The 19,752-nt window shown below is 54.3% G+C and overlaps 1 protein-coding gene across 1 annotated transcript in view; it reads right to left on the bottom strand.

Annotated features, from left to right (window-relative positions):
• SNX29 (sorting nexin 29) overlaps positions 1–19,752 on the bottom strand; it is a 448,301-nt gene that overhangs the window by 22,814 nt on the left and 405,735 nt on the right. Inside the window, exon 20 of the mRNA XM_020281338.2 lies at positions 7,254–7,393. Within this exon, the coding sequence (XP_020136927.2) occupies positions 7,254–7,393 (140 nt within the window). The remainder of the gene's footprint in view (positions 1–7,253; positions 7,394–19,752) is intronic.

The raw sequence follows: 19,752 nt of genomic DNA, 5'->3' as shown, positions 1-19,752 counted from the left end.
CCCTCACTCAGACATTCAGCCCTGAGAACTCGGCAGCAGCTCCTGGTGCTCCCCTCCCATCGCCCCGGCTGGCTGCCTAGTCGTTTGCTGTACTGTTACCCACCCCTTGTCCCCAAAGGGTGGCAGTGCTGACCCTACAGCCTTGCTGTGAGGATCTTGGGAGCCAATGGTGCTGCACACCTGGCTCTGAGCAGGGCCCTCTACCTCCCCACTCGGCAGGGTCACCTGAATCCACGTCCCCCTCTCCTCTTGGTTGTCTGGCTCAGGCCCTCCCTGCCTTTTTTCTGGACCACCCGGTCTTCGCACTGATCCACTGTCCACCCAGTGCCTGCACCATCTTCCAACAGTGCAGCCCTGAGCACAAACACCTGCCAGGGCTCCCATCCCCAGAGACCTCCACCCTGGGTCCCTGCCTCGCATCCACATGCACCCTGAGCACGGGGGCAAGTGCCCTGTTCTCTGGCCACAGTGGGTGGCCTGAGGCTCCCTGCATTTTGTAGCTGCACACCTGGAAAGAACGGCTAGCCCTTTTGTCCCTGTCAGAATCCTGCACACCAAATTAGTTTAAGAGGGTGGGGTCTAGTGATGTCTTCCAATATTAAAAACACACACACCCTCTGAGAAAGACCGGCTTCTAGAAATCAATCCTACGGACTGACCTGTAAAAAATGTGTATTGAGATGTTCCAGGCTGCACTGCTTGAAGGAGAAAAACGTGGAAACCTCTCCAATGTTCAAGTAGAGCAATGGTGAAATAAATTATGAAACAGCCATTACGGTAGATGCCATGTGCCTTTCAAAAGGAGCACACCAGCTTTATCAAATTAAAAAGAGCAAATTGCAGAACAGGAGGCAGGGTTTGTATTTGACGTACATAAGTATTCATGATTCCTGCAAAGTCACCTAAGAAAGCTGCCGGTGATCATGGGGCAGGGTGGGCGTGCACAGCGTGGTGTGCTGTTTGCTTCCGCATCTGATATCTCCCTGTGGCATTGGGGTTTTTTTCTCACCATAAGTTCATTTCACCCAAAATGTCTGCTCTGCAGACTCTCCTTTCCCCAAGCTCCCTTCCTTTCTCCCATAGTTACATACACACGGTGCTTACTATGTGTGAGGCTCTGTTCTGAAAGCGTGACGTATGTGCACGGTGAACCCATGGCCACTCCACGTCGTAGATGCTATTGTTGTCCCCATTGTACAGATGGAGATGCTGAGGCCCAGGAGGACTTAAGTGATTTGCTTTAGGGCACATAGCCAGGCAGTGGCAGAGCAGGGTGACACAGTCTGCAGGGCACACAGAGCAGTGTGACACATGCCAGGCACTCGAGGGACGAAGGGGGGAGGGGGCAGGCTGCCTCAGAATGCTGCCCCACTCATCCGTGCAACGCCCACCTGACTTCCCCGCTCAGCCCAGGGCCTGATAACTGTTGGCAGGGGTTGCCCACTGCCTCGGACCAAGCCGTGCGCAGCCTGGGGCGTCTCTGTATCTGCCCGGGCTGGCGGGACGCCGGCATGTGAGAGCAGTTCTCTCCTCTCGCTTGACAACCCCTCCTCCATCCATCCAGTCGCTCTGCACCCAGCCTCATGGCCCCGGCCAAGCCACCTCCTCCTGCCCGGGCCTTACGACAGCCTCCTGGCTTGCCCCTCACCAACGCCACTCTCTGCGCCACATAAACCCAGCCACGTCACATCCTGTTCCAAACCCTCCAACGGCTTCCCCTCCCACCCAGAACGGAGTCACTGCCGTGGCCTCCAAGGCCCTACCTGAGCCGGACCCCGGGGACCTCGCCACCCTCATCGCCCACCCTCTCTGTGTGGCCACGCTGGCCTTCTCGGACAAGCCCACCTGCCCTGCCCCGACTGCTCCCCCACCTGAACACCTTCCCCCAGAAATCCACGTCTCCCCTCCGAGAGGCCCTTCCTGGCCACATGATGGGACCACCAGCCACGCCACGTGGCTCCTCCAGCCTCTGACTCTGCATTTTCTTCAAAGACCCCATAGTTTGCAGTGTATCTACACTTTTGTTTGCCATTTTCCTTCTCCCCTATGCCCTAAAGCTGGGCTTTTTTGTTACCCGCTATATCCCCAGGGCCTGCCGAGTGCTCAGCGGGCGCTGGGATAAGGTGAGCGGAGGGAACAAGGCTTTCTCCTGCGGGACGGGCCTGGCCCCCAGGGGGGACTGCTGCCCCCGGGCCCACGCTGACCTCTCTGCCTCCTGGAAAGGCAGCGCTCAGCTGTTTCGCCCGGAACCCAGCGCAGGCCCCGAATCACTCTGTCTGGATGGAGGGCTGGGGAAAGCGGGAGGGAAGACTGACTTTCGGAATAATCCATGTCATAAGACAGTTACTCTTTCATGAGCACCTACCGTATGCTAACTAGTTCCCGTATCTCGGGATAGCACAGTGGACTCTTGCGTATGCCTGCCAACTCTCTCGGAGTGACCTCAAGTAAAGATCTTGAGACTCTAATTTTTCACCTGTAAAGATGGGTGGACGAAGTGACACAGAGCAACCTCAGGGTTTCTGTAAGGACTCTCCCCTCCCCTTCCCCAGGACGCGCTCTCACTGACAGCAGGGGACATACAGAAGACGCCGTGCTAAGCACACGTACACAGATCCTCTCATTTAATACCCCACAAATCAGCAAGGCCAGTACTTCTCTTCCCATTTCATATGGACACTAGGACTCAGAGAGGCTGAGCCCTTGCCCAAGCTCACTCTCCTCCTCAGTGGCAGAGCTGGGGGCCATCACTGACTCCGAAAACTCCATGCTTTCCATTTGGCTACCAGGGGTCTCACACTCATCTGTCTTGGAGGGCCAGGAAGCTGATGGAAATCAGCGAAGCAAGCCAAGGAGAAATGCAAGAGGGAGGAGTTGGAAAGGTGCCCCCTGGGCCATGCTCAGCCACAGAAAGTCACTGACAGGGACATTTCATTTCAAAACACTGTCCACACCTAACCAGTCTGCCTGCAGGTTTGACACATCCTGAATAGCACCTGCACTCCTTCCTGGCAGCTGGGCAACGCTGAGGACTCTGGAGCCTGGAAGGTTCCGGCCAGTCCACAAAAGCAACGTGAGTCAAAAGTTCCTGGGGAGGAACTGTGTGCTTCCTGTCAGCAGCAACCTGCAAAGCCAACGGTCTCAGCTTAGGTTCACATGGTCCCTGGCGGGACACAGGTTGGGGCATGTCATCCCTGAGCTAAACTTAACCTGTTCACTGGGAGAACATGGCAGTTCACATTTCAGATAAAAAAAAAAAAAAATTTAACAACTTTAAGAGTAAATGCAGCAGCAAATGGGGGCGGGTGGGAAACACAGACCATGTTTTCTGCTGAAAATCCCACTGGGAATTTGTGCCGTGACCTACATCACTCCGCTGCCCTTCCACGCCCGACTATCTCCCTCCCCTCAAGGAGCGGCAGAACATATTTCCCAAGAATAAATTACTCTTCAGAAAAACATTTTAATAATGTGCTAAACGACAGCACAGCAAATCACCGAGGCTGTCACCAATTTGCGGTTCTAGTTCTGCAGAGTGAATTCTTGGAGTCCGAGCCAGCTTTCGTTAGCAGTACCTGACACTTCCCTCAGCACCTGCTACCATCTGCAACGCGTCACCTCTGTGTGAGCACCTTTCCACCACATGCCAGGGGACGCACGCAACACGGGGCTCCCAAAGGAGGGTGCTGGGGGGCTGGCATCCATCTGCTGCCTGTTTGGGGGGCCAGGCTCTGGCCTCCACCTGGGCCATGCTGATACATGGAGTTCAAAATAGAAAAGAAACGGCCCACTTCCCACCGGCCTACTTTCCAATTCAGAATTGCTGCTGCTGGCATTAGCAAAGGTGGCGACGGGACAGAGAGAGATTGGGAGGAAAAAAAATGCAACCTGCTGATTCTTCAACCCTCAGATTTGTGCAGATGGCAGAGTACTCAGAAGTCATCGTGCCCCTTGCAGAACACAGTGAAATACGGACACAAAGTGGGAAAGTGTGTGCAAAAGCAGATCCTGTCTGATACTGAACTTCAGGTTTGCATAAGCCCAAAAGTTTTAAGGAAAAACAGAAGCAAATTCCACCCACTAGCTTTTATCTTTCCTGCCCACCTTCCCACCCCTCAAATCGGAACGTGACCACCATTACTGAATTTAATAGCGGACAAGCCGGAGAACATACAGACAGGAGCACGGCATGGAAGCCAAATGCATCCTGGGTAACACAAGTGTCCTCAAACCCAAAACCGGACTGCAAGGGCCGTGTGAGCACTGGGTAAGAGCCAGGACTGCAAACTCCAGGGTCTGCCGCGCTACCAGGCAGTGACGTGAGCGGGTGATCCGCCTGAGCATATGAGGCCACCAGCACAGAGCAGTGACTCGTGGCAGGGGACGTTGGCTCAGTGTCCCGGTGGACACAGAGGCACCCAACTGCAGCAGAGTGTGACCGATTCTCCTGATTGTCCAAGAGAAGCTTGATATTTGGACTTTTTCTCTGACACCTTCAATTTTTTTTATGTTGGCAAGTACTTCAGTTAACGAAAACAAATAACAAAACCCCACTGTACTGGCCAGATAAAACAAGTCAGGGATCAGGCTCGATCCACAGGCTGCGGGCTTGCCACCTGTGCCCCAAAACATGGGCTATGGCCCCAAACAGCCCGTGTGTGTGTGGGGGGGGGCGGGGGTGACACTGGGATTGGCCAGCTAACCTCTCTGAGCCTTGCTTTGTATGATGAAATACTGTATTTATATAATTAAATTGTTATAATTATGAAATATAATGAAACTGTGCAAAATTGTCATTTTAATGGCAACTCTGCAAGATTCTACCTGATGAAGTGGAGAGATGGGCCCGCCTAAGAGGCTCTCGGGAAGATGAATGAGATGAAGTGGGTGAAACATGAGGCGGCACCCGCAGGAAGTACTCGGCACACAGGCACTCTTTTTAAAGAACAGGCCCCTTCATGTGCAGTGATTAAAATGGACCTTTAGAATCCCAAATCAGCATTTGAAAGACCCAAAGAACGTATGTCAAGATTTGTAAGAATAATTATATTTGGGGGAAGTTATTTCCTTAGCCAAGAGACTTTTGTTTTGTTTTGCGTTTTAACCAGAAATCTCTTAGGCTAAGCTTTCTAGCCGAGACTCCAGTCCCGCTGGTTCCAGTGGGCACACAGCGAGGACGCGAACACGGGGAGGTCCACCAGCACGGCAAACGTGTCCGCAGCTCACCTTCCATTGCCCCGAAATGAAACGATCTGCAGACTCTAACCTGTAGCTCCACCTTGCTCCAAAATGAAAAAGAAGAAGAGGGCATTTCAACTGGGATCTAGACCCATGCATAGTCAAAATTCCGGTGTCAATACTGTGTCATTTGCCACCATCTCCTATCGAACTTTTTTGGTTTTTAAGGCCCATAACTGGAAACTTATGTCCTCTGTGCTAATTAGGCACAAAAGGTTTCTCTGAACTGATTAACGGCAACCAGTGTGGCTGAGACTGCACGACCTGCCATAATCCTCACATCAACGTGCAGCTTTTACAGTTGGGCAGACTGATGCTTGGTAGACACTCGACCGGAGATGCTGGGCTGCCAGGGCCGGGCGGGAGGGTCCCCGACTAGTCTGCGTGGGCAGCGCCGCCGCATCAGGCTCTCAGCATCAGCAACCGACTCGCTAGCTCCGTCTTCACCAGGGGATTCGGCCAAAATGCACGTGACTCAGCGAGTGGCCAATACCCAGCATGCACCACGGGCCAGGGCGCTACTTTGAAAAGAACTAGAACTCCTCTCGGGAGCTACTGTGGCCGTTTCAGAGCACTGAGATCAAGGCCCTGGCACCACAAATGACTGGGTAGAAGGAAAAGACAGTGTTCCAGGGAATGTCTTTTGCTCAGGAAAAAAAGGGCATCTTTTATCACAGGCAGCACGATACGACGACATCTTCTCACGAAAGTCCTAAAACAATCAGAAAACCCTAAGCAACCACCCTGGCTACAATTTCAAGGACCTAATCAGGGAATGAGGCAGCCGCCCATGTCTGCCTGGTTGCAAGTTCGACTTGGAAATGCTGAGCGCACCCCGACAGGGAGAAGCAGAAACGAGCCCCCAGTTTTGAGTCCCAGCATCACCGCTGGAATGAGGCACATCCCCAAACCTGCCCCGTGCCATATTAAAGAGCTACAGTGACGGGAAACGTTATTTTTTTTTTTTATCCCAATAAATCACATAGACCCAGACCAGGACTTCTTGAATGAGGAATCCCAACCCATTCTTGAAAAACCCACAGGTTACCTCCATGAAGTTTCACATTTTGTATCTCTATTACGATGACGATATTTTAGAAATAGCATAATTACATTACATATCATCTGGAGACTCATATAAAGACTAAGTAGTGCTTTGTCATCTTGGTTCCGCTAATCCCAAAGATGTAAATGTGTCTCCAGCTGAGAAGAGACTAGAGCAGAGTGGACTCACCAGTGCTGGGGCAGCGACACCACAGTGGCAGCCACAGGCCCCACCGTGCTGCTACATAAATACACGGTTCCCAGCAGTGGGAGCAGAGAGCAGCGGGGTGGGTGGAGTCGGCACCCAGACACTGGAGTGGCACGTGGCGAGTGCGAAAGAAGACACCACCCACCATCTTGAGCAAAGACTTGGTTTCAGAAAAGCAGCAGCATCCATTATGTTGACTGAAAATTTTGAATTGTAATGATTTTATAAGCGCTTCATGAAATATAAACACCTTTAAACATTTTTTACTTTTAGAAGAGATACAAAGGCAAGGAAGTTAGACCTGCTTTTAAGTTTGTTCACATTTAAGTAATATTAATGCCAAAATAATTTAAGTCCACGCTGGTGGGAGTCTGTGAGAATTTTACCTTGGGTTCATTGCCCAAGTGTGAGAAACACCGACACAGATCATTCTAGTTTCGGAACACCTGTGAGCTGTACAGAGAGCGAACCTTTACTTTGATCAAAGTGCACGAAAGTATAGCAGCGCAGAGCCCGGAATTTTTTCCCAAACCTCTAATCAACAACGCTCGTTTGCAGACCTGCTCTCTCGTGAGCCTTGAGAAACTCAAAGTGCGGAGACCGGGCCTCCACTTCGGCACCTCTAACAGCTCCTGAAACGCACCTGGGGCCCCCGGGGTCTAGGGCACTGCGGCGGCGAGAGCCACGTTGGGCCCCAAACTTCCAGGGAGACAAAGAAAGCAGCGGCAGGCGGCCTGGCGGAGCACGGCCCGGGTGTACTCACACAAAGAAGGGCATCAGCTGGATCAGAGTCTCTTTCTTGGGGCTGGCGGCGAACTCGGGGACCATCTGGATGACTTTGTTCATGATACTGCGCAGGTAATTCTGGAGCTGCTTTCTTCGTTCCTCCACAAACTTGGCATCCTGAGAAAACAGACAGAACATCTGCGCTCAGGTGTGCTCGCCTCACCTGTTCAGAAACGACCCCACAGCGTACGCGATGCCCATGCACCCCCATCCGGAGAGCTGACGCCGCACTGAGGGAGGACCACGTGCAAATGGTCTCCAAGGCTTCGCACGCAGCATCACGTTCGGCAACAAGACAGACGCTCCTGATGTTAGTTATTGGGGGGAAAGCAGGTCCGAAAACTACACACAGCGTGTCCCACGCAAGTGTGGTCATTATTTCTGGGGCGCCTGCGACGCGCCTAGCATGGTGTCAGGGGCCAGGGACATAACAATGAACACGAATTGTCACTGCTGTGGCCCTTGTGGGGATCACAGGCCAGTGAGGGAGACGCAGATAAACCCAGTGACCACACTGGTCACTGTGTAAATATTAATCGTAATAGATGCCGCTCTCCAGAGCACGTGCTTAATTTTGCCTTCACAGGAATAACCTAAAACATGAATGCGTTGCTACTGGTTAAGAAAGAGATTTTACTAACAAACAATTCCCACCTGGCACACCAGGGCCACACGAGGCGGGGGCTGCACAGGGTGGCCGCAGAGGGGAGGCAAAGGTGCCCAGGTCTGGGCAGTCTCCTCTTGGTGCTCAGGGCTCTGTGCTCCAGGCCCTCCTCCCCACCCCCTGACCCCACCCCACCCTCTCCAGGTCTGCCTGGCCTTTGCGGGCAGAAGCCACTTTACACACATGCAGCTTGTGCCACGTCAGAGGGTCTGCACTTGGACGGTGTGATAATCTGCTGTCCCCACCTGAACATTCTCAATAATTTTGGAGCAAGGGGTCCCACAGACTCTACAGCCGGTCCTGCGTGCACACCTCCACGCTTAGGACAAAGACACCCTGGGCAGTGTGGGGGTGGGGAAGGGTCCTCTCTGGGCAGGTGCTGCTCTTGCTGGACCGAAGGCCGAGCAGGGTGAAGAAATGAAGAGCAGAGAGGGCAGTGGAGGAGCAGGGTCATCTCAACCCCACAAGAACACGGGAGAAACGTGCTCTGACGAATCAGGTATAACAAATGAAGAAACTGCGGCCTTCAAATGAAGAACTGGGCAGGGCTGGGCGCTGTGTCCAGGAGGCCCCCCAGATCAGGTGGGGCTCTCGTCTCTGCTGCCCCTGCACCGGCACAGAGCCAGCCCAAGGCAGGGGCTCAGTCACGATCTGCAGCACCCAGGAAACCCACCCAATGCCTGCCCTGGTCCTTGATGAAGAGCTCCCACAAAGCCCCGCCAAGGCGCAGGGCGTGGAAGGAAGGCTCTTTTCTAAAGTGGTGTGTCTCTAAGCCAAGGCTGGCAGGTTCAGCAAATGAAAATACAGGATGTCTCATGAAATCTGAACTTAAGATAAACATTGAACGACATTTTTACAAAAAGTATGTCCCATACAAACAAAACCTCTCCATGCAGTATTTGGGAGACACTTACACTAAGAACTTATCGGTACTTTATCTGAAATTCACATTTCACTGTGCATCCTATGTTTTCTCTGGCAAGCCTCCTCTGAGCACCAGCTAGGAGGAGAAAGAGCTATGGGACACCTGCTGCCAGCAGGGATTCTTGGGGGTCACTCCAAAGTCACGGCAAGGTCTTCTTGTCCAGAGCCCCCCCAGTGAGCAGCCTCAGTGGGGCACCTTCCTCCAGAGGGATGGCGGCACCCAAACATTGCCACGACCACTCCAACGCCACCATCAGCGTGGTCCTGGGCCAGTGGCGAGAGTCCCACACAGCCTGGTGGGAGGCAGGATGCGTGGAAACAAGTGAAAACAAGCCAGGGGAGCCGAGGGTCCCATAGCCCACGCTGAGCCGCTCCTGCTCTGCTTGCCCGGTCTCAATGCCAGTTCTGCTCTGTGATCTCCACGCTTTAAGCCATCGTGAAGCAATTAGACACTCTTCCTTGAGAAGGTGGTTAATATGCCAGGTTAGTGCCGAACAGAGCTAATCAAGCCTAGTTCCAATCTGCACAAGAAACCCTCAAGGACAGCTTGAGAGGCTCTGCTGCAGGAAGACAAGAAAGGAGCTAATCAGCCCTGGGAGAACTTGCGAAGATTTTTCTTTTTTTGGAAGGGGATGTTCAAACACTCTAAAGCAACAAGGAGAGAGCGGAGATGGCCCCTCAAGCTGCACGTGGGGCAGGGCTGAGCTACAGAGCCCAAGGAAGGTGAGGGCGGCCCAGAACAAAGGCCAGAGGATTGCATCCTTGAGTCCCTCCATCCATCACTGCTCGGCCAGCGTCTCCTCTTGCCCAGGTCCCCAAGGCAGAGACAGGGGTTATTACCTGCAGGAACCCCCAATCCTTTCCAAGTGCTCATTCCTCACCATAGCTGGTCCCTGGAAACCTAAGCCAGGCCCTGCTCTATGAAAATTAAACATGGCAGCAATCTGAACTTGGCATCCCAGCAATTTCTACCTGACTCACTCAGAATAAGCAACGACATTCGTCAGGTCTCCACTTATGTTAAGTGCTCAGAGCTTTCCTGGCGCTGCATCCTCACGGCACCTGCCAGGCTGGTGACCGGCGAGGAACCTGCCCAAGGGCCTGAAACTAGGAGGCAGCTGGGCAGGGTCCCAGGTCTTCAACCAGTGAACAACTACAGCCCCACTACACGGACAACAGCCTTCAACTTTTATAGCTTCCTCCAACCCAGGCTTCCGTCCACACACGTCCCACTGCTGGGTGGGCTGTGGCATGAGCCATTTTCTGTGTGAAGAGAAGGACACCTGTCCCCCAGGTGCCAGGGGCTGGGGGGCTGCCTCTCTCCCATCCTCTGCCCCGACCCTGTTTCCCTCAGGTCTCATTCTGCTCCCAGAGGTGCAGAGACCTCACCTGAATCACTGCGTGTGACTTGGTAGAAGGTGACCTGAGGGACAGAGAAGATGTCAGAACAATTCATGGGGCGCTAGATTCTCTCCTGCAACCATGGTTGTTGTGTTTGGTTTTTTTTTTTACTTTTTTATTATGAAAAATTTTAAATATGACAAAAAGCAGAGCAAATTATAACGAATCTCCATAACATTTCATCTAATAAAATCATAACCCTCTTCCACATCAGCTTCATCATTTTTCCCTTTTTGCTGAGGTGTTTCAAAGTAAATTACATGTGAAATCAACCCAAGTGCCCATCAGTTCATGAGTGGATTAATAAAACATGGTATATGTACACCATGGAGTACTACTCAGCCATAAACAAAGATGAATTAATGCCTTTTGCAATAATCTGGATGGAACTGGAGAACATTCTCCGAAGTGAAGTATCTCAAGAATGTACAAACACACACGTGTACTCACTATTAAACTGGAAGTAATCGATGAGCACATAGGTGCACAGAGGGAAGTAAAACCCAGTGGAAATCAACCAGCAGGAAGGGGGCAGAGGGGAGGGGCAAAAACCTAATGGGTACAGTCAATACTATTTGGGTGACGGGCACACCTACAGCCAGGACTCAAGCATTACAGAAGCAACCCACGTAACCTAAAACATTTGTACCCCCTTAATATTTTGAAATAAACAATAAATTAGTTATATTTTACTCCTTAAATACTTCAATGTATATTTCCAAAAAACTAAGGACATCTTCCTATTTAACCACAATGCCATTATCACCCAATGAAATTAATGATATGCAACGAAATTAATGATAATTTGTTCATGTCATCTAATACCTAGCCCATATTTAAATGCTTAAGTTTTCTAATGTGTCTGCTGTTTCAGGAATGTTTGAAGAGGGGCCGTAGCGACCCTTGAATGGAGCCAGCCATTCCCTAGCAGGTGAGATACCGCACTGTTCAGATGGGACCCCCGTGAGGGGCCACTGGGTTCGGACCTTTTGGTGAAGATAATCCCACCATTTTCACCACAAGCCACTAACAGAGATCCATGGACCGAAGGGACTCACAGGGATGTTGTGTATGGCCTGAGCAATGCTTAAAAACATTAAGATTTCTGCATAAAATCCAGATTTCTGGCTTCCCTTTAAAAACAAGCAAGTCCTGCCAGCAGATAGGCGCCAAGCTATCAGTGCCCTGGCCAGCCGGCTGTACAGGGCCGCGGTTCTGCCAGCCTGCTCCCCTCTGCCCCACCCCTGTCCAGCCTCCAGGGGCCTGAGAGCTCACGAGCCCTACATCACACCACTTGCACAGACAGTGCGGCTGGCCCAGGCCCTACAAACCCATTTAAGAGCCCGTGCTGCACCCAATTCACATCACAAGATGATGTTCCCCGAGGCTATCAGAGAGCCTGGCAGTTTCACTGACAGTTCTGTGGGCATGTGGCTAAATCGCCCCAAACCTCAGATTCTCACCTGTAAAATGTCCATAAGGTAGTGTCTAACTTGTTTGTGGTAACCTGGCTAAGCATCTGGTAGCCGGCACGGCCCGCCGGGCTCCGAGACGGGCGCTGATGACTCAGGGATGCTCAGCTGGGCTCCTCCTCCAGGAGTGCATATGTGTGGAGGGGGTGGGGACGGGCAGGGGCAGGTGCTCCGGGAAGCTGGCAGAGGCGGGTGTCTAAGTCTGCGTGAGGGCTGGAGAGGGGGTTTCGCTCGAGGACAGCAACCCCTGAAGGTGCCGCTTCGGCCAAGTCCCAGAGGACCAACATCCGTCCACCAGGTGGGAGCCCTCAGCGCAGGGGAAGGGCATGCCAAGTGGAGCAATGCCAGAAAGAAACTCGCAGGCAGAAGGAGCTGGCCTGCGGGAGAAGGCAGCCCGTGTGGCCGGGTGAGGCGGTTCCAGACGCAGCAGACTGCGGTGTCAGCAGGAGTCCGACCACGCACAGCTGTGCGGACCAGGGAAGGCAGCGGTGGGAGGGAGCGAGACCGGGGAAGGCAGACCAGGGAAGGCAGTGGTGGGAGGGGCGAGCAGGAGGTCCGACCCAACAAGTGTTTAGAAAGACCGTGGTGGGGGCGACAGGCTACCGGCAGCCTCAGGCAGGGACCTTTCAGAAGCCTATCGTGACACTCTGCTACTTGGACTTCTCCAACAGCTGCCCAGAGCTCCCTCTGCCACCCCCACCCTGGCTCACAGGAACCTCAGCTGTGTGGCTCGGCATGCCTTGCCGACCTCCTTCCACGTCACCCTCTCCCCAGCCTGCCCACCCCCAACACTGTCAGCACCCAGCACCCCTGAGTTTCTTCTCGTGTCCAGCACACAGTCCCCGGATGTCCTCCGTCTTTGTTTGGGCTGTTCCCGTGGTCCAGAATGCCTTGCTATTCAGGTCTCGGCTCCTGTGCCACCACCTCCGGGAGGCCTCCCGGGATGTGCCAGCTGGGCCCAGGCCCTCGCCAGCCCAGTCTCCTCTCTCTATTCTTCAAAGCACTCAGCACTTCCTGGGATGGGACTGTTCCTCACTGTGTGCCTCTCACTTCCCCACTCCCCTGCTAGACTGTCACTCCACAAAGGCAGGGACCTGATCTCTCCGGTTCACCCCTCCATCTCTAGAGCCTAACACAGTGCCTGGAGATCTCGAGAGGTTCAATAACTGTTTGTTGAAAGAAGTATTAAATGTTGGGGGTGAATCTAGGGGAGCAAGGCAGGCCGCCAGAGAGAGTGGTCTGGGGGCTGTTGCCAAGTCCAGACAGGAGATAACAAAGACCCTGGTGGGGTGTCAGAGAGCAGAAGACCAGGGAGTAAGAGTGAGGAAGGAAACGGGGCCTTCAGAGGCCCCATTTGTCACACGGGGCTTCCAGGGGGAGACCAGTGTCCACGCAGGGGCCTGCCCCACCCAGCAGCGCCCAGCTCTTAACGGGGCACGAGGTATTCGTGAGTTTCCTGGTTGGGCTCCTGGGGTCGCAGCCAAAACGCAGATTAGCAGCGACGGCACTGGAGGCGAGCCCAGCGCACGAAGCCTGCCAGACTCCCCTGGTGGCCGCTTAATGAGTCCTCGCCGCCTGTGGCCCTGCTGCCATCCTGTGTGGTGCTCCTATCATAACACCGCCGTCAATTGTGTGTTAGGACTATTAATAGTGAGCACTGGGAGCTAGGCCTCGCTTTAAAAAAGAACACTCAGGACTATTCTAATGGGAGTGTTTTTTTCCCCTCTAGAAAAGGTTAATTTTATTTTGAGCTTCAAGAAGATAAAGATATCATCGAATTAAGAGTAGCTGTTTCAAAGAGGATGGAATGTCTTGAACGAGACGACAAGGCATGGCTCCTAACACGAGCTCAGGCCTCTGCCCTCCGCCTGTTCCGACATCCCGTCTCCTGGGCCGTTCCTGGCAAGTGCGCCTTCTCCAACGGGACCCTCCCCGGGAGCCGCGCTCTGTGTGAGACCCTGCACGGACAGAGGCGGCTCTGCATTCCCACGGCTCCTTTTTGTTTTTATCTTAGAACAGGGAGGCATTTTATAAAGTAAGCAGAAGGTCCGGTCCTTCGGGAGGAGCACGCAGCTTATGCCCAGTCGAGGGGCGGCTGCCTCAGCGCCAGCTGATCTCACAACTCGCCAGTGGCAACTGCAGTCCAGGACTGGGACCAGGCTCCCAAGGACGCCAGCAAAGGTCTCCTGGCTGTGGGACTCTGCCCTGCGCCCACCGGATGAGGCCGCTCACCAAACCCATCTCTTCTTTCCGGGCACAAGACAGACCAGGCTTCCCAGCATGCCTTGCCCACGCCCCAGGGTGGCTTCAGGTTAACGGGAGGTCATGGGGGTGCACAAACCGCGCCCACGCTGGACACAAAGAGAAAATACCTCACAATCCCCACCCCTCACTCTGGGAGTGCAGAGAAAGGAGAGAGAGCCGCCTCATCTGCAGCGGAAATTAACACGTAGTAGTGAGCCACCGAGTCACAGATTTATGCCGCATGATGGTCACAGACGCTCATGTTACCTGTGCTGGTGCCCACATGGCTCACGCAGTGGCTATGCATGGCATGCACGGTGCCTTGATAGGATGTATGCTGTGATCACACGTGTCCCCGCCCTCAGGAGCTTAGACCCAGCAGAGAGGACAGGTGGGTTCACAAATACATAATGGCAAGTGCTGCGGCAGCTACGACTCGGCCAGGGCGGTTGAGGGCAGGAAGGCACCTGGGAGGAGGTGCCTTCAGAGGTGGGACCTGGCGAATGAGAGGAAGGCCACACTGGAAGCAGAGAGACCAGTGAGGAGACTGCTGTGGTCACCCAGGGAGGAGATGCTGGTGGCACGGCCCACCAGGCTGGTGGCCAGGAGGTGAAGGGAAAGGAATGGACAGGCCAACAGGAATCATTCATTCACTCATTCAGGTCTCCCATCACATATCAGTTCATTCATTCATTCAGGCGTTTTCTGGTGCCCACTGGGAGCAGGCACCATGAGCAAAAGACAAATAAGACCTGGATCCTGCCCCCGGGAGCTCACGGTTGGTTAGAAAGGACGTGCAAATCGGTCATTATGAAACAGTGTGATAAAGCTTGAGTTGCACTTGATAAAGGGACACCAGGCCTACTGTGCAGGGGACGGAGGGGCCTTATTGGGAATGGGGGTCCCGGGAGCCTTCTCAGAGGCCCGTGTGATGTACTAATTACAGGACGGCAGGAGCGGTAACGGTAGCTGCAGCAGCAGTGGGAATAGTCGTTACTATCAACATCCACCAAGCACTTCCTCCGCCAGACGCTGGGCTGAGCTCACCTCTGCATCACGCGCAGTTTCATCTGTGCTCAGCAGGAATGAGCCTAGAGAGGCCAAGGCCACAGCTCGGGGGGACCACAGGACTCAGGCACAGAGGTAGATGGGGGTGGGGGGAGCTGGGACAGACCTGGGAGGCCAGGCTGGAGGACACGCACTCTACCCCTAGGGGCCACAGGCATTTTAAGCAAGAGACAACAATCAGCTCTTCCTTCTATGAGACTGAAAAAAACTTCTGATGCTTCAGTTTTAAAAAGCTACTCTATTTTGTCCCTGCAGCATTGAAAATCTGCCTTTCCTCTCTGAAGCGTTAGCCAGCTGGGAGGCGTGGACGCAGCTAACCTAGACCGCAGGCCCAGGGCTGCCATCCCGGGACACCGGGAATGCGCCGCGCTGCGCTGCACGTGCACGCGAACCCGTGAACCCTGCTGTAAAGCCGGCGGAGCGCTGGGCGCACGATGCCTAGCCTGAGCAGTTGTTTCCAGGGAGCCCATTATGCAGCGGCTAATTGGGAAACTGAGGAGAAAAATTCCTGTTATTGCCAGTTTAAAAACTCTCGATGGAGACATCCGAGAGCAAGGAATAGTCGGGCGTGATTCGGCCTCTAGCTGTGGCTTCCAATCATCAGCGAGCCTGTTAAAGCTTCTGATTCAGAGCTTTTAGCAGAGCTGCATGGAGCAGCCTCACTTGATTAGCTCCAAGGAGATAATACCATTGCAAACGTAGAGAGGAAACCGTCCTCCTACTCTTTACATCGGGAACGGCCTCCAGTGTGCACGAGGAAGGGCCTGGTGTTCACATCTGGGCCAAGCAGCTGGCTGGGGGACCTGGCGGAGAGATTCTAAACAAGTCCTTTAACTTGTTTAACAAGCTGTTTCCTAGAGGCTCCTGAGCTGGAGCGCACTGGGTGTGGATGAAGGAGGGGGAGAGGATGAGGGCTTTATTGGAAGGGGTAGGGGGGATGTGTCTCTGAGGCATCCTCGGTGAGACCCTGCCCCCAGCTGGGAGGCCCCCACCTGATCTGCAGGGGAAATTAATGCGTAGTAGTGAGCCACCGAGTCACAGATTTATGCCGCATGCTGGTCACAGGCGCTCATGTTACCTGCGCTGGTGTCCACATGGCTCACACAGTGACTATGCATGGCATGCACGGTGCCTTGACGGGATGTATGCTGTGAACACACGTGTCCCCGCCCTCAGGAGCTTAGACCCAGCAGAGAGGACGGGCGGGTTCACGGATACATAATGTGAGCCTCTGAGAAGTCCACCAACCCAGAGGCCGGAGCCACTGCCCCTCCCGAAGGGACGAGGGAAGCAAGGTCCCGTCGACTGCTCCACCCCCGCCACTCCACTGCACCACCGCTCACCGGCTGGGCAGGATAGAGAAAGATAAGAAACAGGCCCCGCGCTGTGGAGCTCGTCCTTTATCTCCTCCCTTCCCTCCCTGGACACTTCCTGAGCCCAGGGGACATTATTCAGTTATCCATGTAAACATTTATTTGACACCCTGTCTGTGCCAGGCCCTGTTAGCAGAGATGAAAAGCACCTCGTTCTTGCTCAAAGGCACTCACGGTCTACCAAGCAGTCACACCTCCCAGCTTCCATTAGGCACCACAGTCCAGGGGATTCCATCCACCCGCCCACACGTCCACTGGGCGCGGCCTGTCCCGGGGCCTGTGCTGAGCGCGTGCTGGAGGGGAGCGCGGCAGCTGCCCTCCCGGGGCCGCAGCCGACGAGCCCGTCAGTCTCAGTACCAGGCTGCAGGAGGCTGGCGTGCTGGGCGGGGGCCCCTGATATGAGAGGACGGTCACAGTGCCAGGTCACGGGCCATGGAGGACAACAGACATGTGGGTCACTACCAAGACAGGGCGGCAGGAAGCAAGAAGCGCTCCTGACGTGGAGGGTGGAGCCGCTCCTAGCTGGGCCGTGTGGAAGAGTGTCCGGGAGGCGGGAGGCACTGTGACCCTGGTCTCCAGGGATGGGAGGATGTCAGCAGACGTGACAGGAGGGACGACGTGCCTCAGCGGGGTGTGGGCGGGAAGGGCCAAGGGAGTCGGGTGGCTCCTGTCAGTGACGGGGACGGCGCCAGGTGCAGACTGAGCCCAGCAACGGGGCACAGGGTTGGTTCCGAGAGGGGGCGAGAGAGGCCGGAGGCACAGCACTGGGGGTCGCCGCACGCAGGGAAGGGAGAGGAACGCGTGGGCTCTGGTGCCGAGTACAGGCGCCACTCTACGAGACTGGAATTACCATCCCCACTCCATAGCTGAGGAAACTGAGGCACAGAGAGTTACACTGGAGTAAAGTCATGGAGCCAGGACTCAAACCGGGCAGCCAGGCGCCAGAGCTCACGTCTCACCCACAGGCCACGCTGCCCCCCCGAGCGCTGCTTCTGGGTCCCCGAGGATGAGAAGGGCCTGGCCTATGAGGATTGACCCCAAGGATAAAATCCCCGGGCCCTCCGCAGTGAACGCTACGAGTGACTGGGCAATAGGCACTTCAGGTCCCTGGGGCAGGTCACATCCAAGATCCGACCACACTCATTTCCTGCAGAGAAACCCTCGGTGGCGCCCTAGTGCCTTCAGGATCCATGTCCGGTTCCCAAGCACAGCTCATGGCCCTTTGTTGTGGGCTCCTGCCCGCCTCTCCAGTGTCACCCCCTCGCCTGGGCTGGGCTCCCTGCCCTGGGTACCTCCACATCCCGGGGAGATGCTCCTACCCCAACCTCAATCTCCAGTGTCCAGTGTATGTAAACGCCTCCCCAATTCCCCTAGGCAAAGCCGCTGCTCACTGCACTCGGGGCCTGGACCAACTGCAGTCCGGCCACACCTAACTCTCCCATGGCCGCAAGGTCCTGCGGCGCCTCACTCACGGCCGTATCCATCCGCAGCGCCCAGTGCAAGGCGGACACCCTGCGTGAGCGCTCTGAGCCACTGATAAGCGGCCAGATCTTTTCCCTGCCCTGCCCAACACTGTCCGTGGTTTCCTGGCCCACCTGCAACACACAACCCCAAGTCCTTCAGTCCCACAGGACAGCCGCAGACCCCGGGCCCAGCCCGATCCTACAGTGAAGTCTCGGAAGACAGACCACAGCCCCCAAGGCTGGGCAGCTCAAGGAGGGGACACCCTGGAAAGAGCTTGGAGACCATACAGCAGCACTCACATGGTGTCACTGGATTGTGCCAACTGTGAGAAAGAAAATAAATCCTGACTACCACCCCCACCCCATCTATAACCAAATGTACCCACATCAAACCTTCACTGCGAACATGAGACAGAAAGTGTGTCTGTTTCAGAGCAGGAACAGAAGCTCCACACGGGCCTGGAGGGCCACTTACACCCTCCTCCCACATGCTTCCTGTAATGACAACAGGAAGACCCGTCATTGCAAGCCTATTGTGTGCCAGGTGCCCTGAAGCGTTCACCTGCATCATCTTGACATATTCCTCGACACCTTTATAAAGCAGACACGAACGTCTGCCTTTAGCACATAAGGAAACTGAGGCTCCAAGTGACGAAGTGCCTTCTCCACGGTGACCCGGCTGAGCGGCAGAACCACACCTGTCTGAGTGCAGCACCTGAGCTTTCAAGCATGATGCTGTCCTTCTCTCGGGACCAATGCACTCACGACGGCAGGAGACTTAGGCTTTGCTAAAAACAGAAATGAAAAACAAACTAGTCCTGCAGTTCACACAGGGTGAACCAAATGCCACTGTTCTAAAAACTTTCCTCTTGCTGCAGCGATAAATATTTGTGATTGGATGAATGTGCGCCTTTATGTGTATCAGCAGAGCCCCGTCTGTGGGAGAGTTCCTTTGTTCGAGATGGGCTGGATGCGGTGGCCTGTCTCCCCGGGGTCAGGAGCCTGCCTGCAATGCCTCCTCTTCCCGTCACGGTGCCTGGCACAGGCTGGGCCTCGGCAGGACACGGCAAATGATCCCCCGGTAGGAGAGCAGCAGGCTCGTTGCCGCTGAAGCCTATTTTTCACTGTTTCCAACTTTGCAGCTGGGGGGAACCGCAGGCTGGACGGCTGGGGCTGGGCAAAGGCAGAGGAAAGGCTGGCTCATGCTTAATGGGAGTAACTCAGAGGGAAAAAAAGACACTGCCCAGGTACAAACACATCTCTTCCAGGACTGGCAAAGTCTAGCAGCGGCAGGGGCGGGTGGGTAGCAGACAGCGAAGCGGCCCGTGTGGACAGGGCCGGCTGGGAAGGGGCAGCCACTGCTTTATTCCTGGCAGCTGCTGCCTTGTGGGGAAGTGGGGCCACTCCTGCCTGGTCGCCGAGATTTTTATGTTAAATCTCAGATTTTAAAATATTGAAAATTATTTTTTAAAAATTTAAAGACCACATGAATCAAATAAAACACAAAGCGCAGGCCACATAGAACCACCGATTTAAGGCCCGAGATCTAATTAGAGGCTTGACAATCTAAAATACTGTCCACAAATCTACTGCGGCCAGGGCTAGCGGCCAAAGAAACTGAACAAAGTACTCCACCTGCCCGGATCTCAATTTCGTCACCTGTGCAAAGGTGACACTAAGAACGTCCGTCTCTGAGGATTATTGTGTGGCCAAATGAGACAATGCCTGTGGAGCAAAACCAGAGCTGGCCCGGAACATGACAGACACTCAACACAAGGAATTTGCTTTCCAGAAGCAAGCACGATTCAGGTTCCTTATGCTTTTAAAACTACTATATTTTTGAGTTAGCTAACGATATTCGGTCAAA

This window comes from Microcebus murinus, chromosome 19 (genome assembly GCF_040939455.1).
Source record: "Microcebus murinus isolate Inina chromosome 19, M.murinus_Inina_mat1.0, whole genome shotgun sequence".
NCBI lineage: Eukaryota > Metazoa > Chordata > Mammalia > Primates > Cheirogaleidae > Microcebus > Microcebus murinus.
This window is presented reverse-complemented; position numbering and strand designations above follow the sequence as displayed.